Source organism: Scedosporium apiospermum (assembly GCF_000732125.1).
Source record: "Scedosporium apiospermum strain IHEM 14462 chromosome Unknown SEQ_SAPIO_0106, whole genome shotgun sequence".
NCBI classification, from domain to species: domain Eukaryota; kingdom Fungi; phylum Ascomycota; class Sordariomycetes; order Microascales; family Microascaceae; genus Scedosporium; species Scedosporium apiospermum.
The window spans coordinates 194633-217433 of NW_015971807.1; the positions used below are offsets into that span (position 1 = coordinate 194633).

General features: G+C 51.8%; 5 protein-coding genes and 2 pseudogenes across 5 annotated transcripts; 6 read left to right on the forward strand and 1 right to left on the reverse strand.

Moving 5' to 3' along the window:
- Window positions 1-106: 106 nt before the first annotated feature.
- On the reverse strand, window positions 107-1795 carry SAPIO_CDS6680 (putative succinyl-CoA ligase [GDP-forming] subunit beta, mitochondrial; the record flags this gene model as incomplete). Its single annotated transcript, XM_016788725.1, has 4 exons — window positions 107-150; window positions 249-1398; window positions 1533-1634; window positions 1742-1795. The coding sequence occupies 4 exons, from the start codon at window positions 1793-1795 to the stop codon at window positions 107-109; spliced, it is 1350 nt and encodes a 449-aa protein (XP_016641669.1).
- A 2331-nt stretch (window positions 1796-4126) lies between these two features.
- On the forward strand, window positions 4127-5379 carry SAPIO_CDS6681 (uncharacterized protein; the record flags this gene model as incomplete). The annotated part of the gene is made up of 2 exons (XM_016788726.1): window positions 4127-4200; window positions 4443-5379. 2 exons carry the CDS (start codon window positions 4127-4129, stop codon window positions 5377-5379), a joined length of 1011 nt encoding a protein of 336 aa, XP_016641670.1.
- Window positions 5380-7278: 1899 nt separating this feature from the next.
- Window positions 7279-10123, forward strand: SAPIO_CDS6682 (Protein required for cell; the record flags this gene model as incomplete). Its single annotated transcript, XM_016788727.1, has 3 exons — window positions 7279-7436; window positions 7508-7923; window positions 7989-10123. 3 exons carry the CDS (start codon window positions 7279-7281, stop codon window positions 10121-10123), a joined length of 2709 nt encoding a protein of 902 aa, XP_016641671.1.
- Window positions 10124-10462: 339 nt separating this feature from the next.
- SAPIO_CDS6683 lies at window positions 10463-12298 on the forward strand (annotated as a pseudogene; the record flags this gene model as incomplete).
- Window positions 12299-14208: 1910 nt separating this feature from the next.
- On the forward strand, window positions 14209-16234 carry SAPIO_CDS6684 (Threonine synthase; the record flags this gene model as incomplete). Its single annotated transcript, XM_016788728.1, has 4 exons — window positions 14209-14298; window positions 14386-14758; window positions 14985-15190; window positions 15284-16234. 4 exons carry the CDS (start codon window positions 14209-14211, stop codon window positions 16232-16234), a joined length of 1620 nt encoding a protein of 539 aa, XP_016641672.1.
- A 740-nt stretch (window positions 16235-16974) lies between these two features.
- Window positions 16975-17328, forward strand: SAPIO_CDS6685 (annotated as a pseudogene; the record flags this gene model as incomplete).
- Window positions 17329-19738: 2410 nt separating this feature from the next.
- SAPIO_CDS6686 (uncharacterized protein) lies at window positions 19739-20488 on the forward strand (the record flags this gene model as incomplete). The annotated part of the gene is made up of 3 exons (XM_016788729.1): window positions 19739-19814; window positions 19957-20085; window positions 20229-20488. The coding sequence occupies 3 exons, from the start codon at window positions 19739-19741 to the stop codon at window positions 20486-20488; spliced, it is 465 nt and encodes a 154-aa protein (XP_016641673.1).
- Window positions 20489-22801: the final 2313 nt, after the last annotated feature.

The following is a 22801-nucleotide window of genomic DNA, read 5'->3' on the forward strand; positions in this document are numbered from 1 at the left end:
ACCGTTTATTTACACAGCCGCCTTATGATGCCTAGCCTCCCTCGAAAGCGAAGAAAAGTTTGATACAATTATCGATCCCCGTCTATGTAGTTCCGAAACCCCCTTTTTAAATACCCAGAGTGAACTCGACACCAACATCAATATCGCGGGCTAAAAGAGAAAAAAAGAAGAAGCAAGTCAGCAAACGTCAAAAAACAAAAATAGAGAGAGCAGTCATGTGACTGGTGACTGAAATGTAATAGACCTACCCATCTTGACGACCTTGGAGAGTTGTACCGACTTCTCAGCGGCATCCTGGAGGTCATCGATGGAGAAGATCTTCAGACCGGAATCGCTGATGAGGCGGTGGGCCTCGGCCATGTTGGTACCCTGGAGACGGGCAATGATGGGAACCTTGAGGTTAAGAGTCTGAACCGTGTTGATGAGACCGTGGGCAATGAGATCGCAGCGGACGATACCGCCGAAGATGTTGACGAAGATGGCGGTGACCTTGGGGTCGCTGGTGATGAGCTCGAAGGCCTCCTTAATGGCCTGGGGGGTAGCACCACCACCGACGTCAAGGAAGTTGGCGGGCTGGCCGCCGTTGAGCTTGATGATATCCATGGTAGCCATGGCAAGACCGGCACCATTGACGAGGCAGCCGATATCGCCGTCGAGCTTGATGAAGTTGAGGTTGGACTCGGCGGCCCTCACCTCATCGGGATCCTCCTGGGTGGTATCGCGCCACGAGAAGATCTCCTTCTGGCGGAAGTCGGCGTTGTCGTCGAAACCAAACTTAGCGTCCATGCAGAGAACCTTGTGGTCGGTAGTCTCGGAGAGGGGGTTGATCTCGATCTGGGTAGCATCCTTCTCAAGGAAGATCTTGTAGAGTTTCTGGACGGTGTCCTTGGCATCCTCGATGCACTGGTAGCTGAAGCCGAGGCTGTTGGCAACATCGTAGGCGATCGCGTCCGTGACACCCTCGTTGATGTCGATGTAGGTAGTCTTGATAGCCTCGGGGTGCTCCTTGGCGACGCCCTCGATATCGACACCACCCTGGGAAGAGGACACGATGACGGGGCACTGGCGGGCACGGTCCATGAGGATGGCAAGGTAGAACTCGCGGCGAGCAAACTTGCGCTCGCAGATGTACACAGCACTGCAAAGACGGCCGCCAGCGCCCGTTTGCTTCGTTATCAGCTTGTGGCCGATCATCTGCTCGGCGAACATCTCCGCCTCGTGAGGAGAGTAGATGACGCGAACGCCTCCCTTAAGACCGTTATCGAAAGTACCCTTTCCTCGACCACCGGCAAGAACCTGGGCTTTTATCACCATATCATCGGTGCCGATCTGCTGGGCAACTTCCTTGGCCTCGTTCGCGGTGTGAGCGACGGCGCCCTTGGGAACTTGGACGCCATACTGGATGGCAGTTAGCTATTCGTTCACACAGTCCTGCGAATAGAGATCATGTTTGTAATCTCCGGCCGAGGGTGTTCCGGGCATAAGATATCGGGACGGAATGTTCGGCAACAACAGTTGCATGTGAGTATTACCTCGCGCAGGAGCTCGGCAGAGCGATACTCGTGAATGCTGAGATTCCTCGATTGTTGAGCAACACCGGGGACTCTACGGAAAGCGGGATTGGAAGCGAAGAGCTGCGATGCAAAAATGAGACGGTTAGCTTATGTTGGGGAGACTTGGGGAAGCTGTTCGGTGCTGCAGATATGCACCGAGATAGGGGGCCCAGCAGCTTATCGCGTACCTTGGAAGATCTAGTGGCCGAGGCCAAGACCCGGCTGCCACCGAGTTTGAACATAATGAAGAAAAATATTAAGGAAAGTAGAGGATATGTGTAGAAGAGCGGAGATGTGTCGAAATTAGGGGTGAAGAAAAGTGGATGTGAGGTTGGGGAGTTGGGAAACTTGGGAAGGGAAGCTCTGAAGGGATGAAGATACACGAAGACTTTTGGCACCGCGGAGACACTCCGATGACAATTAGTCCGAAGCACAAGCACACATTGCAATTCTTGTTGGATTAGCAACAAATGTAACAAATCGACGTCAGCCGGGAGAAAAAAGGCAAATGCTCGGAATTGGACGGTTTTGCATGCGGGAAGGAGCCAATGAAGTCGGTCTTTGACGGCACTACAGTACAGTGTTTTACACAGTGTCCCGGCGAAGGGCCGAGTGCACCAATCAAATTGCACGTGTTGCCCTACTTTGCCAAGCACCGCATGCTGCAGAGCCGGTACCTCTACCGAGCTCTCCTTCCATTTTCCTATCACGGCAGCTCCAAACCTCCCGAAGATGTGGGATTTCTCACTAGCGCTCTCCGATGAGAAGCGCAGGTTGACCACTGCCCTTTGGCATCGGCATTTCGAGCTCTCAGGGACGGTTCAACATTACTGATTTTAAGACCCCCCCTCGTCCCCAGAAACACAAGGTGTTATCTCATCTTCCTTTACTCCCTCGCTTCTTTGGGATAATTTCGTCCTGATTCGTCCCTTTTTTATTCTATTTTATTTATTCCATCGGCTCCGGGATCAAGATTCACACCCGACATATTGAGCGACCAGTACCTGTCCATGCTTCGGATGTCCCGAAAATGACGATGAACTCAATTCTCAACGCCACAAGTCCCTCAACAGACGCGAAATTCGCAATATTAGAAACCGACGACTTGGAATACCATATTCCTAGTGTAGTAGCCTGCCACTGCCCATACCTGCCTAAAGTGCGACACGGGTAGTATAATCCCCAGATGGAATATGCCCAAAGGGTACAGATTACTGTGTTTCATGATGGACCTCGGTCTCGCAACTCAGTCACTCACCGTCGCCGATGGCTTCGAGGCAACGCAGGAGATTCACACCGAGTCAAAGTAGGAAGAATAGGAAGGCGTAGAAGCTTCCGAAGCATGTGACGATGCCCTGACCTCTTTAACAACCCTTGCGACAAGCCTTATCGCACATTGAGCAGCGGGGAGTGTAGCCCGACACTCTGCCTACGTTACTCGCCGGGTTTATTGCGGGCTTGCCGTGCTGATGAACCTGACAGGCCGATGATCCCAAAGTTTTAGCTTATCGGATTCAATTTTAGTCGCCGCCATCAACCTACACATACACTTACATCTTGGTTCCATTCCATCGATAACAAAGTACTGGTCTGCCTGAGTACGACATCTACCGAGGTATACTCATCTCAGACCAGCCTTTGAGGCATCGACATCGGGAAACCCCAGATGTCGCGGAGGACCTATATATATATATATATTAACCATATCCCGATACCACACGTGGTTGCAGAGTCCTTAGATTCTCGAATCCGGATTATCCTGCGTCGATTGTTTGGGGGTCCCAGCCCCTGGGATTGTTGCAGAAGGAATGATTTAAGGATACGACGCTGCTCCTTGGGTGGCACCCGTCCCCGCCCCGCCCGGAGCCGGAGCTGAGTCGGCTAGCGCTGGCATTGGGGCACTTTGGCACTCTTCAGTTGTTCATCAAAGCAACGCATGCGAAGTACACCCCCACACCTGAATATGCACATATAGTCACTCGTATCGAGACAATCCCTAACCCGAGCGAGATATTTTTATATTGAAGTATCTCGTTAAATAGGAGTAATACATTGTTAGGATGTTTTTGTTTCACACCCAAATATCCAAGCGATCCTTCTGCAGCAGTGCCACTCAATTGGCCAGTTTGATGGGCTTCTTGTCGCCCTCAAGCGGTCCGACATTGAATCATTGATCAATTTTTTTTTTTTTTTTTTTTTTTTTTTTTTTTTGTATCAAGAGCCTTATTTACAAATATTCCCGCGAATCATTCCAGGGGCTGCCGCCTAAGAGATGTTACTACATGCACTGGCACCCCTAACCTTGATCCCACTTGACAGAAACTGATGCTGGAAACTGCTGCCCCCCTTCTGGTTACAGAAATGGATAGAGAATGGCTGTATGGACGATGTCAATGATCATGAAAAAATAGTCTAGGACTTCTCCCGTTTCTAGTTCCTCTTTCCAATCCGTTGATTATTGGTCCAACTTTCCATTTCCGATTGATTTCTCAAATTCTTGCCAGGTAGTTCGGGTTTCAGTAGAGCCAGGGTTCAGAGTAATCCATTTCAGACAGCGCGTCGCCGTAGTCACCATGGCTGATGACGAACTCAACCGGCTGAGACAGCTTCTTGCTGCGCAGCAGCAGCGTATTGAAACGCAACAGCAGTAGATTGAAACGCAGCGGCAGCATATTGAAGCAACCGAACAACAACTTGAAGCAGCTGCAAAACAACTTGCGCCTACCGACTTCACATCTTTCCTCTCCCTTTGCCACCATCGACTCTGTTCGACACTCGCCATCGAGGAAGATCCAAGCTTGACCGCCACTGGAAAATACACCAAGGTCGATAACAAAATTTATCCCCTCTATCTGAAGCCGTGGACAAACTTTTCTTCTGCTCCATCAGGCGAACAAAGCTGCCGAGACCCTTGAAGTCGCAGCGAAGGAGACGCAAGGATGACGAGGACGGTGATTTTAACGCGCCACGAGGGACAAGAACCGTGCCTGTTCCCCCAAAAGCCCACACCCCACGATCAAAGTCGCGCGGGAGTGGCTCTGGTAACCAAGGCAGTGAGGACTCATCGGGCTCCCGACGAGCACCATACTGCTCGCAGGAATGTCTCCTGGGTCTATCTGACAGTGGCCCTCTCGACCCACATTGTCCTAATTTCGCAGCCCACCTTGACTACAGTATGTCCTCAAATGGCAATGGCGATTGTGATGATACGAACAGCCTGGTTATCCGCCACGACCTGTCTGTAACACAACTCTGCGATGTTCTACGGGAACAACTGGCGGAGGGCCGAGACCACGATTGTGAGGCGTTGGACAAGTTTGGTAAGTTCGGTGCCATCGGCATCCTCTCCGGACTAACGCTACGCGGTTATGGCTACTGCTTTGTTGCCAAGGGCGTGCAGCGATGGCACGTCTCTCGACTAGAGCACGAACTAGGCGTCTACGAGCACGTACGCGCGCAGCAGGGCGTGCTTGTACCGGCGTGCTTGGGCATGATGGAACTAGTGCATGAATACTGGTCATCCACGGGAACGCGCATTTCGCATATGCTGCTGTTGTCGTTTTGCGGCGAGCCGGCCTTTCATCCCCGCACCCGCGTGTCAGCCGACGTGGAGATACAGGTGCGGAACGTTTGGTCACAGCTCGAACAGCTGGGCATCAATCATGGAGATGAGCGGGAGTCTAATGCAGTTTGGAAGGCGGAACTTGGCCGGGTTATGTGTATTGATTTTGACTGGGCGCGGGTCGACCAGAAGCATGAAATGGAGTCGGGCGGAAGCGCCGATTTGAAGTCGCCGAAACGGCAGAGGATTCTTGAGAGTCACTGAATTTGGAACGGAACATGTGGTGTTTTTTCGTCCATGTGCTAACAGTATCTGTTCCTCCGCACCTTTGGATGGTGGAGGGAGAGTCCGAGTATCAGCTGAGCATGCTACGCCGTCGTCTTCTGAACTGAAACAAGTCTAGAGACCAGGATATGAGCGATGGGGAAAGGCCAAACCCTTGTAATATACCAAGCCTTTGAAAGATATTAATTAATACGCAAAGCCTTCCCTATTGTTGAGGCGCTCTCGGGAATCAGTTCCATGATGTTGGAACAACCAGGTTAATGCAAACAGGGAAAAAACGGGGCTCCAACAAAGCTGAGACTCGCTGTCCGAAATCCCCAGAATGCAACCGAAAACCAGACCTTTCACGACATCGGACCTCAGTTCCGTGTCGCACTATTGATGTGACACCGTTTTGCCATTGTTTTGCATTTTTAACATGGAACTGTTTGGAAGGGTCAAATGGTTAGGTTTGGCATTTCCAATGGGACATTGGGTTCGAACCCATTCCAGCATAAAAGTGACGGGTTTTCCCAATCATTTCAGTTAGAAAGCCAAGCGAGCTAGAACCTCAATGGAAGCATAGCTCCTTCCCTCGAAATTTAAAGGTTATGAGCCCAGATCAGCCTTGAGCTCCCCAGTTCTCGAGACATTTGTTGTTGATCAGTTGCCTTAAAACACCTTATTTTGTTACTGCTCCATGCGGCAAATTAAGTACCACTGAAGCACACACTCGCAATTTGTCCGCAGCCAACAAAACGCTCACATACGCTCATACCGACCAGAAACAACCGCGAAATCCACTGTTTCTGACGCCGAAAATCCTCGACTGTGTACCACGGGCCACGAATCCGGCGAACGTCAATAGCCAGCTGAGCACAACAATACAGGAAAACGGCAGAGTCCGAACTTGTTGATATCGCGGCTAGTATTATACCTTCGGCCTGAAATGACTAGAATGAGGAATGGATATTTTGAGGAATGGATTTTAAAAGAGAAGGGAATACTGAAGGGAAACGAGGAGAAAAGGAATAGAAGAAGTAAGGGAAAGAGGAATGGACGCAAGAAAAGGGAACTCGAGGTGTTCGGCCGGCTCATATGCGAAGGCCAAGCTCATACACGAAAGCAACGTCCTGAAGCCCATCCCATTCCAAGAAGGCATTTTGGCCTGCTTACACGCGAAGGCAACGTTCCAGAAACATCCCAAGGGCATTAAACACCCCTATTCCAAGGGGGAAAAAAAGAGGAATGGAAGCAGGAAGGGGAACCGAAGGCGTTTTGGCCGGGCTCGTGAGAGGCCAGCTGATCCACGGAAGCAACGTCCTGAATCCCACCCATTCTCACCCTCGTTATGGCCAACTGAGGCCCCCCGGTTCGAAGAAAACGTTTGGCGACCTTATATGCGTTTGAAGCCAACATTCCGAACAAGTTCCCTCCCGGCTAGCTCCTAAGGAGCCAGAAAATATCGAAAAGGACGTTGTTCCCGGCTTCCAGCAGCGGAATAACGCAAGCCCCCATCTCGTGTATTAGAATTTAGCCACTGCACAAACAACATAGTGAGCGACATTGATGCCACTGTTGGCAGTTTTGAGCAGTAATTAGAGCCAAAATAAATTCTAAACGTGAGGTTGATCTTGATGATGAGTGAACCCAAAAACGGCGGGATCCGTGTAGCTGCAGTATCGCAACTGTGACTAATCAATGGAAGGTTCGATGGATTCTCGTTCAAATTGTAATCTCATCCCTCAATTATTGATGTCATGTTCTGCAAGTCATAGACTCGACAAAATAATTATCCAATTCTCCCTCTCCAGCGCTGTCATATAACATCCCCGGCATCCGTCTAAAAAGAACCTCCTAAAGCTTGCCCCTGCGAAAGAGGTACCCGTTGCTTCCGCCATGGCTTCAGCTTCGAGCTCAAATACGCCGGAGAACTCGCAAGCTAGGCTTGCCCGATCTCTGATCGAGTCCGGAATGGTAGCTTTTAACACAGAGTCAACCGAGCCAGCGGAAGTCATACGGGATGCCCGTGATAAGTTCGAGGCCACTTTGCAAAGGTAAGCTTGAAGCGAGGTGAATATGTGACAACGGAACAGTCTAGACCTCAACTGGATCTGACGTGCTTCAGTGCCGGCTCCTGGAGTCTTGTCCAAGTGCTCAATGGACTGGTAAAACCCGGTGTCGTCGCCGAGTGGCTGAGGACGGAGTTTCTATCCGCCCTTATTCGGGTTCCGATGAGGCCCCAGGGCGTGCGCGCTACGATGGAATTCATCTTTTCCGTGCATCCAAGCAGCACTGCCGTGACTAGCGAAGAAGAGGCTACTCCGCAAAAGAAGGGTGCCAACATCACACCGGAAGCTCTGGCGATGGCTGCGAAGCTCCTTTCTTCTACCCCTCCCGGAATTACCGACCAGGTTTGGATTGACGCGATCGCGCCTCAGCTCTTTCACCTCCTCGATGGTAATGACGGGCCTGAATTGGCGAGGGTTGCGGCACATGTGGTTGCATTTGGGATCCTGGGAAGGAAACGACTGGGAGCCCCCGGTAAGTTGCCGAAACAGAGCCATCGTCGCGTTGTTCAGGTGATCTTTCTTCTGACGTTTGAGCAGGCGCACCGGGCTGGAACTCGTTTGTAAAACCAGTACTGGAGAACATCAAACCCTCTCTAAATCCAGAGTGGAGGGCGCAGTCAGAAAACCAGAAGGATGATGTAATCGACCTCAGCACAGACAAGGTCATTGTTTCGGCTGACGATTTACATCTTGCCCTTAACCGGTTGTCTCTACTCCTTCAGGCCAGTCCATCGCCGGGTCTCTGTAGGCGCCTCGTGGACCCCATCCTTCTTCCCCTTTGGTCCATCTCATCATGGACCGACTCCTCGCCAAGAACTAAGGAGAGATATTCCAACGTAGCGATGCCTCTGTTGAAAATGTACCTCAAGGTGGCCTCCTCTTCTTCCGATAAGACAGATATCCTGCTGGAGAAGCTAATGTCCGTCGGTGACGTTAAGAACGGCTATGTCGCCTGGAAATACCGGAAAATCCCAAGTGGTGATCTAGAAATAGTGGTTCCCCGGACCCTTGAGCAGCCTCTTCAGCTACAGGACCTCGATCCAGAAGCAATAGAGCAGAAAGCTTCGACCCTGGCTACTACTCTTGTGGAGAGCTGCACAGAGACCGAAATATCCACAGTATTCATGCACTTACTAAAGGGGTGGCTATCCTCGAGGACACCCGCGCTGTCGACTACGGTGAAGGTGAAGATGGAAGAGGAGGAGCCGGCGTCCCCTCTCCAGGGTCTGCTCAAACTGGCGGTTTTACGCCACCTCTTGGAAAAAGCTGAGGAGAAAGTAATTAGAAAACCCGACCAACTGCTGGAGCTTGTCTGCAATGTCCTGGAGGCAAATAGTCGGGAAGCCCAAGAGAATGAGGTCATCTCGGTGGCGCTCAGTCTTTTGAACCAAATTATTTCAGCGCCGCAATTCCAAAAGTCGCAACTCAAGTCAGACACCCTTAACCTCATCGAGCAATCTCTGCAAGAGCTTTCCAATCACAAGTCGGAGGAAATAGCGCAAACAGCAATGAACCTGTCGTTGTTGCTCAAGTACCGCGACGAGCTTGAGGAGCCGTCGGATGCGGTACCCCCAACAGAGAGGCAGATAGAAGACCGAAACACTTACAAACTAGCTATGTCGTACATTAGGGACCCCGAGTCACCACCTCCCGTGAAATCGGAAGGCCTCAATTTGATTTCCGGCTTGATCAAATCCAATAGCCCCGCGCTGGATATTCCCGCAGTTCTAGTCCTCCTATCGAGGCTCCTATCAGACGGCGAGGACTTTATCAATCTGCGCATCATCAAGATGTTTGTTCAGTTGGCAGAAAAACACCCGCGAACGGTCCTCCAGGAGATCCTCGACCACTACTTGGATGCAAAGGAGCTATCTTCGACGGATACACGGCTTCGCTTTGGAGAGGCCCTGGTCCAAGTCGTTGAGAGACTCGGCTTGATGTTTGCGGGAGAGATCGCGACACAGGTGTGCGAAACCCTGTTGTCTATTGTTAGTCGCCGCGGACGTCGACCCAAAACGGCTATAAAACAGGAGCGGGCGGCCCGCCTCCAAGAACGGAAGAACAAGGAGGCAGAAGAGGCATGGGGAGGCGAGGTGCTCGACATGAGCGAGGATGTGCCTGAAGAGGAGCGGATAAATAACGAGATTCTCTCGCGCATCGTTGAAGGATGGGAGAGTAAGCGCGGAAGCGAGGATGTTCGCATGCGTGCCTCTGCGCTATCCATTCTGTCGACCGCCGTCGAGACCAACATCTCTGGCGTCGGGCCCTCGCTGATATCGGCTACCGTTGACCTCTGTCTTCATGTCCTGGCTTTTGAACCTGAGATGGAGAAGGGCATCCTGAGACGAGCTGCCATCATATTTATTATGGGATTTGCACGCGCTTTGAATGATGCTAGAGAGCAAGGTCGAAGCCTTGGGTTTGGCCTTACGGAAGAGAGCCGGGAGGATATCCTGAGGACACTCAGGTACATTGAAGTTACGGATAACGATGGGCTCGTACAGCAACACGCCAAGGATGTGATAGAAAGTTTGGAGAACCTACGCTTGGCTACGCTCTTACACCAACATACGAGGCGGGTACCGGATATCGAGAGAGTGGTTGGTCTTCCGCCGAGACTTGACGTCCATAGTGGTGGTGGGTCGAGGCCGAAGATCGAGGAAATCGAGTAAAAGACGCCTGTTCCTTGGAAGATAGGGATTTTACAACTAAATAAAGAAAAGTATAGAACCATTCTGCTGGGTAGTCTCAACAGTGCCAAACCAAACAATTGGCTGCACTCTCCGTTGTGAGGCTGTTGTCTGAGGGGTGTCCATCACGTGAAATCGTGACGCGTGCACGCGAAATTAAACTAAGCCCATCACGATAAAGCACACCCAAACTTCACACCCATATTCACACCAATCCAATCTCAGCATCATCGCTTCAGCCCCATCTCTTGTTCATTATTCGGGTCCTTTACTTGGCCATATGATGATATCGAAACGGTGACAAAAGGTCGGATAATAAAGATGCGTGGGGGGCGAATTATTGCCGACTCCGACGAGGAGGACGGTCTCAGTCCAGTTCCGAGCCCCCGAAAGCCCACCGCGGAATGGTCGTCAGATAAGCCGAGTGACCTCACCACTTCAACAGACCCTGTGTTTTTCCAGTCGGTGTACCTTGCACAGCAGCAAGCCGCGGTAGCGGATGCCTTTCAAGTAAATCCAGCCGGCTCAGAAGGCCAGTTCGAGCACCCGGGGCTCCTGGACGGGAGCTACAGAGAGACTCAAGATACGCTGCCACCGGTTCTCAATCCGGAGAATGACGCCACAGGTGTCTCTGGGTTGGATTACAGGGGCGGAGGGACACCGGATAGGGGCCTCGCGGATGCGCACGACCCGTGGGCTATGCCCAGCAGCCCTGCTATAGAACCACCCATATCACTGAGGAAGCGGAAACTTACCGAAGCGCGGGCTGCGAAAACAAGCAATGACGACGATTTTAGGGCTCCGGGAGGCGTGTCGCAGTCCCCGGTCGTGATAGATCTTGTATCGCCCGATCGACGGAATGGGAGATCACCGCGGACCAAGAGGCCGAGAAGAAGCTACGGTGACGAGGTTCGCTCTGATAACGATGGTGAGGATGATCTAGCGCTTCCGACCGAGAACGACGCCAACCGAAGTGGCAGCAAACAACTCTACGTCGAGCCTTCGAGGATGACGGAAAGCCAAAAGCAGCAATACGAGGAAGTGAATCTCTACGGCCTAAGCCCGCTAGACGAGCCCATATCTCTGAGCCGAAACAATCATCTAGGCCGGTCAAGCGGCTCGGCAACTATTGCCTACCCTACCCCTACGCAATACCGGTCGAATGGCGGTGGGTCGATGCTCCCACTGACGGCGGAGCCACCCTCGAGCGCATTGGATCCCGGACGTGCAAAGAAGAGAAGGCGCTTGAGTAGCCTCCTGCCTACAGCTGAGCCGGAGTCATCCCCAGATGTAATTGCCGCCGCGGAACCCCCGAGGAACACCAGCCCGGAACGCCATTTGGATGGCGGACATCGTGAAGAGTACGTGGAGCCGGAGGACAGTTATGATGAGGACTGGAATGAGAAGGACTTCGGCATTCCTCGTCAGCGCGAGGAGCGGCCGGCGCGCCAGAAGCGCAATCAGGGCATGAGCAGGAAAGAGCCCCCGGCGGAGGAGGCTACAGCATTGCTGGATGAGTTAGGCGGCGCAGAGGCGAGTGAAACAGTGCGAAAGCCCGCTGAACCGAAGAAGAGGGGTCCTAAGAAGAAGAGCAAGGAAATCGCCTCGAGCCCTAAAAAGCTGGATGCAGCTCCTGTGGCTAGAGACCAACCAGTGGAGAGTGCGCCGCCGCCGAAGAGGAAGAGAGGACGTCCAAAGAAGTCGGAATCGGATAAGTCAGCCGTTGGAAGCAAGGACGATTCAGCAGGGCAAGCACCGCACTCGCCAGGGCCCGAGAAAGGAAAAGAGTCGGTGCTTGTTGCAGAGGACGGGCCGAAACGAGCGCGATCAACAGATGCGGAGGCAAACGCTACCAGGGATGGCGACAAAGAAAATGTGAAACTGGAGGACAACAAAAAAGCCCTGGCCGAGACCAGTGAAGATGTAGTCCCAAAGACTATTACTGCACAATCGAAGGTCGCGGCTGCGGATCTCGGCACGAAACAGGAGACTACAAAACCGCGGGGCCAGCAAGGTGGCGTCGGAAAGGACAAGGATGGGTCGAAGTCTACAGCGAATGCAGGACTAAATACACAGGCAGCGAAGCCGGTTTACCGGGTCGGACTCAGCAAGAGGACTAGGATCGCGCCGCTTCTCAAGTGTATCCGGAAGTCTTGAAGGGGGGGTTCCGTGGCCTGGCCTGTGGAAAGGAGGGGACCGGCCCCCTCTGTTCTGTCTGTTCTTTTTTTAGCACTCGTCTGCTCGACACCACACTGCAGATGACGGTGAGGGAGCGGCAATTTTAGGTTATTGGAAGTTTGCCAAGTAGGATCAGCATAAGGTGGTGGCAGGGAGAAGATGCAACAGATGGCCCATCACGTCGCCGAGAATGGCGTCAACGGTGGGCAAACACTTCGATATGAATAATGAATGGTACATATGGTATGGAAAACGGAGGATATGCATTATAACATAGGGAATTGAAGAAATGAGAGATTAAGAATCCCCAGCAGATGCCGCCAAAAAGGTGGTATGAGGAAAGCAGCAAAAGTGCGTAAGGTTTGATGCGGATGCAGATGCGAAATGGCTTTGACCGACTTGGGACGGATGATATCACGCAGCAGGCGACAGGTCGTTCTTGGCTTGCATTCGATTTGTTCCTTGTCGCCAATCATAGGGGGATTTTGGAGAGGGAGCTGCCGGTGCAGGGGTTTGGTGCAGGTGAGGGCACGTACAGACAGACACACACACATGGGTGGTTGAGGGACTGAGTCGACCGGTCTTGGTACCCCATCCACCAACGTCAATAGATCTGTGCATGTGGATGAAACACCTTGTTTCCTGATCAGAGCCTGCGTTTCTGGGACAATGATGATGTTCAGAGTGGTTGATGGGGACCCTTGATGTCCCTTGGGGACTTCTTCCGGACAGGTCTTGATTTGGCAGTATCAGAGCCATTGATATTCACCGATGCCATTACCTTTGTATCCCTGATTCTATCGGGGTTATCATTGGTTACGTGCCATGGGGTCCCCAGTTCCGGGTTATTTCCGGGATGGGGACGAAGTGGGAAGGGAGCTTCAGATAGTTTCCCCTCCTTCGGACTCTCCTTGTTGAATTCTCTAACGGTTGCCACTAGTAAACTACAAGCGGCCTCCCCGCCAGTGCTTGCGTGCTCTGACGCAGTTGATCGTTCTCGTCGGGGCCAGTACTTGGGGCATGGTGTTGTCAATGAGACGGTTACGATTATCCCGTGAGTCAATCGAATCGAGTCCAATTGTCTCTCGTTCCTGGCCTGGACCCTAAGTTGAGCAGCCCATCGAATAGACCTGTGCCACCGATCCTCGTGCTGGTTGCAGAGTGAGTTGCAAACGATGACACGATGTACTTCAAATGTACTTCGTACTCTGAGTACATTGTAGCCTAAACTATTTCGTACCTGCTGTACCTGTTTAGTCAACTTCATGTGCACTAGTACTTTCTGTTCGAGGTACTTGCGGTGATAGATTACTTGGGCTGCCCCTCGTCCCAAGTCTCTTTCAATTCTTTCCGCCTCTTGGGTTAGTGCGGGGCAAATTTTCGTCGCAAAATGGATCAATCGCCGCTGCGATTGACTCAATCAACTCGGCTGACTGGACCGAATTTCGGCGCCCACGACTGGACGTTCTGACCGTGCTTTCTTTCACCTCGATGTTCCTCTTGTTCTTCGAGTCATCCTCCTGCGCGAAGTACCTGCTCCGAAGCCGCCCTTATATTTTCCTTCACTATTTCGTACCTGTCATCCGCCCATCTTGGGTTTGAGTCTCCGACTTAACTAGGAGGACCCTTGCTTCTCCGATTGTCCCCCTCCCCCGCCACTTTACCGACTGTCTTGTCGATATTCTTGCCCCTCCACACCCTCCTCCATCAACCTTCCGCCCAAGTCTTCCATCGATCCTATCAGCTCACTCCCTGCAGTCTTGTGCACCCCCACTTGTACACCTACTTTTTTTTCTTCTCTTTTTTAAATAAGAAAGGGTCCTTTATCTTGTTCGCAACATCAAGCAAGCGTTTCGATTACTCTCAACCTCCAAATCAATTCATCCGACATGGCTGCAAACGGACTTCCTGCTCGGGCGTCGGCCGGCACACATACCCTGTCCCAGCGCTATCTCAGCACTCGCGGCGAGGACAATGACGTAGGGAACACCAAATCACTGGACCCTGTATCCAGGGCCGACAAAAGTTCATCGGACATGCCGCTCTAACACGTCTTCTCTCTCCAGTTCTCCTTCGAAGACGTCGTGCTCAAGGGTCTCGCCTCCGATGGCGGCCTCTACATCCCCGAAGAAGTCCCCAAGGCCACCGACTGGCAACAGTGGAAGGATCTCTCCTTCAACGACCTTGCCTACGAGGTCATGTCCCTCTACATCTCCCCGTCCGAGATCCCTCCCGCAGACCTAAAGGATATCATCGCGAGGAGCTACTCGACCTTCCGCTCTGCCGAAACTACCCCATTGGTTCATCTCAAGGATAACCTCTGGCTCCTCGAGCTGTTCCACGGTCCTACCTTTGCCTTTAAGGACGTTGCGCTGCAGTTCCTCGGAAATCTGTTTGAGTACTTCCTCATCAGGAAGAATGAGGGCAAGACTGGAACGGGTATGTCATATAACACATAACACACAGAGGATGTGTCTTGACAGCATTGGGTTGTCATCCACGCTTCCCACCAGATTCCACCCTTCGGCACCACCAGCCATCAGGACGGGATTTGTTGGCAGCTTCCCTTTTCTCGCGCATACAACTACAGCCCTCCCTCCGCCCTTCGAGACCCCAATTGGGATCTATACAGGAGATCCATCGATTATACTGACCAGTTCTACAGATAGGCATCACTTGACCGTTGTCGGTGCCACCAGCGGAGACACCGGATCTGCTGCCATCTACGGTCTCCGAGGCAAGAAGGATGTATCCGTCTTTATCCTACACCCCAAGGGTCGTGTGAGCCCTATCCAAGAAGCGCAAATGACTACGGTGCTCGACTCTAACGTCCACAACCTCGCGGTCACCGGAACCTTTGACGATTGTCAAGTATGACCTCTCTCTCTCTCTCTCCTTTTGTTTTTGTTCTTATCGACTACCATGGAGCACGGATCGCAGCGCTAACGAGTAGTGGCGAAATAGGACATCGTCAAGGTTCTCTTTGCCGACCCCGAAATCAACAAGACCCACAACCTCGGCGCGGTCAACTCCATCAACTGGGCCCGAATCCTTGCCCAGATTGTATACTACTTCTACTCCTACTTCTCCCTCGCCAAGTCGAACCCCTCTTTCTCCGTCGGCGACAAGGTCCGCTTCGTTGTCCCCACTGGCAACTTTGGTGATGTTCTAGCTGGCTACTTTGCCTACCGCATGGGTCTCCCCGTCGACAAGTTCGTCGTCGCGACAAACGAGAACGATATCCTCGACCGGTTCTTCAAGACTGGTCGCTACGAGAAGAAGCCTATGATCACCGCGGCACCGGCAGCTACCGGCGGCGAAGACGCCGGCGTCAAGGAGACCCTGAGCCCGGCCATGGACATCCTCGTATCGAGCAACTTTGAGCGTCTGCTGTGGTTCCTCGCATACGAATTCGCCGAGACCGCCGGCATGGACGACGAATGGAACAAGAAGCAGGCGGGCCAGGAAGTCACGCAATGGCTCAAGGATCTCAAGACGAAGGGCGGCTTCGGACCCGTATATCAGGACGTCATCTCGAGCGCCCGGCGGTCCTTCGAGAGCGAGCGCGTCAGCGACGCCCAGACCGTCGACACCATCAAGGGATTCTACAACAACCTCCAGTACGTTCTTGACCCCCATTCGGCTGTCGGCGTCACGGCGTCCGAGCGCTCGATAGCGCGCTCCGATAGCAAGCTCCCGCACATCTCGCTGTCTACGGCGCACCCTGCCAAGTTCGCCGGCGCTGTCGAGTTGGCCCTCAAGGAGGAGCCGAGCTTCAATTTTACGGAAAAGGTCCTCCCTGCGGAGTTTGTTGGGCTCGATAAGCGCGAGAAGAGGCTTACTGAGGTGGAGAATGATTGGCAGAAGGTGCGGGATATTGTGCGGAACCTGGTCGACGAGGAGCTTAAGGCGTAAGATGGTAAGATGGTATGGACTGGGGAGAGGTAGAGGGGGTTGGGGTGGACACAGATTCTCTTTTTGGGTTGCTATAGTACAGGATATTGATCCATTCGAATGGACTAGAAGAGGGCCTTTAGTGTATCTACCTTTTCAGGGGCTTCTTTTGTTTGCGATTTGATCCTCACCATGATACCATCTGCTCAACATAGCAGGTGGATATATATCAAAAGTTTTTTAGAGAGAGGGAAGGGGATGAAGGAAAGGTGGGAGATAAGCCACCCTACCTCAGGATAGGTTTTCTGGCAAAAAAAGTTATCATAGCGAAAAGCTCTTTCATGTCTTTCAACAGGTTTTGGGGTGGGACGAGGGTAGATGGAGTCGCTCTTTGTCCAGCTCCTGCTTGATAGGTTTAAACCGAAATGAATAGATCAAGAGAAGATAGGATGTTTGGCTTTGGTCTCCCATCAAGTTCACTGGGAACCTGGAGATGTTATGAAGCCATTCACAAAGAATCTGGCCCTTACTTACACCCACTATCTAGACCTCCCTACCATGATCGCGATGATGACGGGAGCCTACGATGCTGATGCTCCACATGTATGACCTCTCCATCCTCTCTTCTCTATTTCCTAGGACTGAAAACCCTTTTTCCTCTTTTCATTCCCCCACCCGCCCACCGCTTGGCGTACTTCGAAGAAACCACACCAACACCGCCTACCACTTTTCCACCTCCAGACAAAACCCACGACTCGACGATGTTCTCGAACTCGACCCCCCAACCTACCAAAGCCGCGAAAGGCAAGGGCAAGGTTCGCCCCGCAATCCGAACCGGGCCAGGCTCCGTACACTACTCCTTCCTCCATTCCGACGACCCCAGCGGGGGCAAGAACAAGACACGAACGATGCCGAAAGACGACGAGAACGGCGAGAGCAGCTTCGCAGCTAAGAAGGACTCGCTTCAGGAGGAGGTGCAGCGGGAATTGGAGGGGTATCACTATATGTTGGAGTATTTGGAGGTGAGGGTCAAGGAGGAGGAGGAGGAGAGGGAGCGACTGAAGCAGAAGCAGCAGAAACTTCAACAACAGGAACAGCAGGAACAGAGTGACTGAAAGGAGAAGGGGGGGGGAACAGGGTTACTTGGATCAGAGGAATGGGGAATGTTTGGTTTGATCTTGGGCTGGTGATGATGGGATGAGGAAGAGGCTGTGACTTGGGGATTTGTTATTGTGATGATCTGGAAGGTAGTTGGTGTTTGACCGGGCTTTTTTGTGTTGCTCGGGGTCCAGATATTCTTCGAGTTCTTGGTTTCCTGGGAACAACACTGAGCAGTTGGGAGGTTATCGCCACTACCATGTCACATCCCTCTGTCGATCGCATCTTGGCATCACAAAGTCATCGATCTTTTTCTTTTCTCAAGCAAGCAAGCACCATCGCGGAACTGTTTTCAGTTCCCTAAGTAGGGGTCGAATCAAACTTCTTTCTTCTCATAACACTCCTCTGCATAATTGATGGCCAGCCATCCCCTTGTCCAGGGACCTTGCAACCCAGGAACCATCAACAGACTAGTGCTTTCATCCCCAGGCATGGAAGCTAGAACGTCCGGGGCCGCACGTAACTTTGGGGCAAGACACCTCGTCATCACTGTTCGTTTCAAAGAAAGACTTCGTTAGAAGAAGAGAGGATCTCCGTCGGAAGGGTCACAGTCAAAACGGACGGGGATGGAGCCGGATAGATAAAGTAGAAGCCGATTGTCGATCTTGTGCTTTCTCTTTCCTGTATTATTGCGCTCTCGCTTGGGGTTTCTGTTCGAGTAGAATCATTTATTGGCCTTGAGTTGACGCGGTTTGCTTGGGAGAGAACTTCGAAGCCTGCTGTTCGATCCAATAGAGTCAGGAGTCAGGATGGTGCCCCATCCCAACATCCAGAGTCGCTCACTCGCCCTTGACGAATTAGTCTACATGCACGCACTTGTACTAAGCGCCCATGGTTCCGGTCGGGCGCAGCAGAAAATCTCCGAGGGTCGTGTGGAGAGATCAAATCCAGAACGTCTTGATGTCGTTCGTTTCTGGAAGAGTACAAAGGTACTTCGTGCACCAGGGGTGGCATCCGGCGTCACCCGGCGACACCCGGCTGTCTCGCTCGATTGAAGATTCGGGATTCAGGGACACGATTGCCTTTGTTCCGCGCTCGAGAATAAAATAAACGATCAATGATCTATTTCCCTTGCCGAGAGTTTTGTTCGATGTTCGCTGCATGTTCTCTGCGTGTTGTTTGAACCCCTTCGTGCAAAGGCGGCGCTGCTTCATCCCGCAGATCCGGCCCCCTGCTACCGTTCGACACGGGTGCCCATACCATGCCTGGGAGACTCTCGCATCGGCGGCACCGTAGAAAGGCGAAGTGAGTACGTAGAAATCCAGAAATAAATACATAGATAATGAGAAAGAAAAGAAGATTATGAAAAAAAAAAATAAAAGAAAAAAAAAAATAAAAGAAAAAAAAAAATAAGAGAGAGAAACAATGCATCACTCATCCCTCAGCCGTTGTAACATCAATCACCTCATGATATCCGATATGTTCCTCTGTTCGAGATAAAGAGGCAATGCCACCCTCGATAATCTCCCACCAGATACAAGGAAACGAAGTTGATGCCCCATCAATTGGTCTCCTTCAACGCCAGCCAATCATCCTCGACAAGATGGCGCTGTGCGTGACATGCTCCTCCTTGATCGTGATGGGGACATGCATTAAGGCTGGTACCGGATTCTTGCGTTCCCGCGGACCCAGTCCTAGACAAAAAGGTTTTTTGAGTTTTACAAGTACCTCTCCTCGACCTTCAAGCAGACGGGGCGGTTCCAATAATAACACCCTGTTCCTGTGTGTTCCTGGGGGCGAGCTGGCCCCGTTCGGTCTCGCATAACCGATACCCCTGGTCCAGTCGTTTCAGGACGATTTCAGAACGTCATGCCATCCCATCATTCCCCGATACCCCGCCAGTCTATGTGAATTGGCTGTGGGTCCCATGTATCTTTTGTTCCTTCGGACATCGATAGCGAAGGAGAATCAATCAAAATGAGGATTCGATCAGAATGATTTTCACTTCGGGTAGTCATACAGCAAAAGAGAGAGGCGAACCTGTGACGGTCCGTTTTATTCCTTACCTGCTGCTGTTCTCCCAGCCTGACCTTTCCTTTCCTTCACCCGAGATTTCATCCAGAGCGCTCCGGAGGCTGCTGATCCTTTGCCGAACAAAACATTCCTTTCATCTCGTTTCTCTTCTTATCCTCTCCTTTAACATACATACTGTTTTTTGGTTCTTCTTTTTGTGGTCCTACTCTCCCTTTTGTCGCCTTCGCTTCTATTTCGAAATCGCTTCGGTCGAGTCTCTTTTTTTTTTTTATACAAGTTGCTAGCCCAACTTTTCGAGTCCGAAAAAGGTCAATCGATCATTTACAACATCCGAGTTGAACTCAGTCCACACTCTTTCGATTCGCCCGAATTAAAGCGAACCCTTTATTCAAAATGAAGATTATTGTTCTCATCGCCCGCATCATCCAGGCGATTTTCGCCTTGTTGACCCTGGGATTCGCCATCGCTGGTACGTCATCGGTCCTCGGGGCGGGTGGATATGGAAAGTGTATATGGGCGCAGAAATGAGAGAAAGAATTTCCTACCGGGGAGATTGAGATTCTTGGAAGGTCGAAGGAATGTGAAGTCGCTAACACGATTGTGCTGTTAAGTCGTCAACTGGTTCAACATGAAGTCCGGCAAGGCGTCCCCCGGAGCTTTCAACGTGCTCGTAGCCGTCCCACTTGTCGCTCTTCTCGCGCTCTTCTATTTGGAGGTTGTCCCGCGCATTGCCCCTAGCGGTTAGTTTATCACTTTCCCTGTCCTCTCTCTGTCTTGGGCCCCCTTTCCAGACCGAGAGTAAGAAGAAGGGGATAAGAAGAAGAAAGTTGGTGTAAGTGCGCTTTTCAAAAAACTAACGCGGGTATGATTTCCCTCTCCGTAGCATCTCACCCGATTCCCTCTCTCGTCTGCGAGGCCATTCCCATTATCCTCTACCTCGCCGGATGTGGTGTGGCCGCCCATTTCGTCATGCGCCTCGACACCTGCCTCGGTATCATCTGCACCTGCGCCAAGATGGCCCCTGTCTTCGCTGGTCTCTCCGTGCCTCTCTGGATTTTTACGACTATTCTCATGGTCAAGCAGATCTTCACGCATGGTTTCCGCAGACCATCCGCGAGCAGGCCCGCCATGTCCCAGGCGTAAATTGAGAAAATAGCTTACGGACGGCGCAAAAAGATGGGAGCGACAGGGGTAGGATAGGAGGCAAGAGCTGAGCCGAAAGGACGTGGCTTATCTTCTCTGGAGACAGAACCCTACCGATGATCGAAGCGTAAATGCCTTTTTGGACGGCCCTCCCGAGCATATCCAAATGACGACGTGTGTGTGCAGGTGATTGGTTTGCGGGGCATTCCTATTATTTTCTCATTATTCTTTTGGTCTGCGAGGTAGACCTCCGGTTCGGGAAGGGAGGGTGTAGGAGTCTGCACACGGTTTGATGTCAGGGATATCATTCGGGATGACGAAGTGGGATGAACCTATTTTGATTGTAATGGATTCATGGGAGGGAGGCTTGGGCGGGCGGGATTTACTAGAATTAAACCGTCGAGTATACCGTTTTTGGGATCTTAGGTGGCGCATGTTGCTTTTGGAATTCGAAAATCTTTTCTGACATTCTTCGCGTTCCTCGTTCTCGTTCTCGGTCTGCGGTTTCTGATTTCGACGGCTGAACCTATTTCAAATTAAAAACGTGGGGTGCTCGCGCTGCGATCCTCTCTTGTCTTCCACTTTCTCGAACACGAGGCGGTGAGATTTCAATGGGAAAGAAGAAGGAAGGAAGGGAGGGAGGAAGGAAGGTGGTGGATGCAGGAGGGAAAGAGCTGATTCTAATTTTTGCAGCTTTCCTTCCGAATATCTAAGAATATCAACGAAGTAAGCCACATACGATTCTCGACGACGAAGATTGGAAGGCACAATCGAGGTTTCCGTGCATGTCATCGTCGTCGTAATCGAACAATTGTAATCACTCCAAGTCAGCTCAGCTAAGAATAACTCATGGAAGCTTCGCCCTAAAATTGTAGCCGATGAGGCAACCTGGGCGAGTCTTGGTTCTTCGAGAAGCGCTTTGCTGGATCCACAAAACACCCCGCCAGATGAAGCTCAATGCAAATTCAGGTTGTTGCGTGGGGCAAAGCCTCTCGAATTACCCCACCGACCTATGCCTCGGGATGAAATTGAGATTGAATCGGCGAATACACTTTACGCTACACGTTTTTCCTCCACTGCTGGCGCTGGTGTATACACTGCGAAGGGACGTCGCTGGCTTTCGAATGTCATTGACGTTACTCTGCCCGTCTTAGCGTCGTGACCCTGTTGCATTCAGACCCCTCTGCCGGTCAACATTTCCACATTTCCACCTCTGTCAGTCTTTGCCAATTCGGGTCCCTCTTACTGGCCACTCCGGTTGAGGTGCTCCTTGAAGTTCTTGGCGCCTGCTGATCACTTGCTTCTTAGTCTCGATCACCTAATCGGTCTTGTCATCGTTCATCGTCCCCCATTCAGCCCCATGTCGCCTTCGGCCGCCCGCCCACCCAACTTCGGCGATTGCGATTGCGTTGTTCGACTGACCCGGACTTTCTGGGCCAAAAAGACCACCACCCAGACTTCCATACACACACACACAGACACACACATACACCGAACACACATGCAATTCATTGAGGAAGGACCATGTTCTCCCCCACGCTTGCGCTGGGTAAAAGACGCAAGGCAATCCCATGCTCTGGCGCCATTTTCTGCCCATTGCACACAAGATGTCGAACGAGGACGATCACTCGCAACATTGTGTAATTAGTCCCCTGTTCTCCACTGGAAAATATTGGGTAGAGGATGGCTCCAAGTGAAACCGGGCCACGCCCACTCGACAATCCGTTAGCGCGGGTCGTCGAAAGGGGATGGCACGACCGATAATAACGCAACATGAAGATATCTTTTCGCAAGACCCCAAGGTGGAAATTCACACTACGCTACAGACTTGGCTGACTGCAGGATTGCTTCTTCTTTTCCCGGTTGCCTGGACTAAGCAATATCCGGGTATCCTAGTAACCCTACGACATTGACGGAGGATTGCGTGCACGATTGAGCCAAAGTACCACCATACACCGTACCTCGAGCACGAAGCAGAATGGTGGGAAGAGGCAAGTCGAAATCGTGCCCCTCATCAACGGGCTCACGCCGCCCCCGCGAATGGGACGTGTGGAAGCTGTTGAAAACGGCGCTACTCGCGATTGCGTGCTTGCTTGTTACCCCACATCGCTTCCTAAATCGGCCTTGTGGCTTGCGAGTTGCTTGGTGCAATAGCATGTCGACAACCCATTGACGGAGGAGGGCAACGAGGGGGATCCCAACCAGAGAGGAAGAAAGCGAAGCAGCTGAATATTTTCCTCGCTCTCTCTTTCTCTTTTCGAGGGGCAGGAGGGGCTCGTGGTATCCGTAGGGTCAGGATTTGGCTAGCTCCAA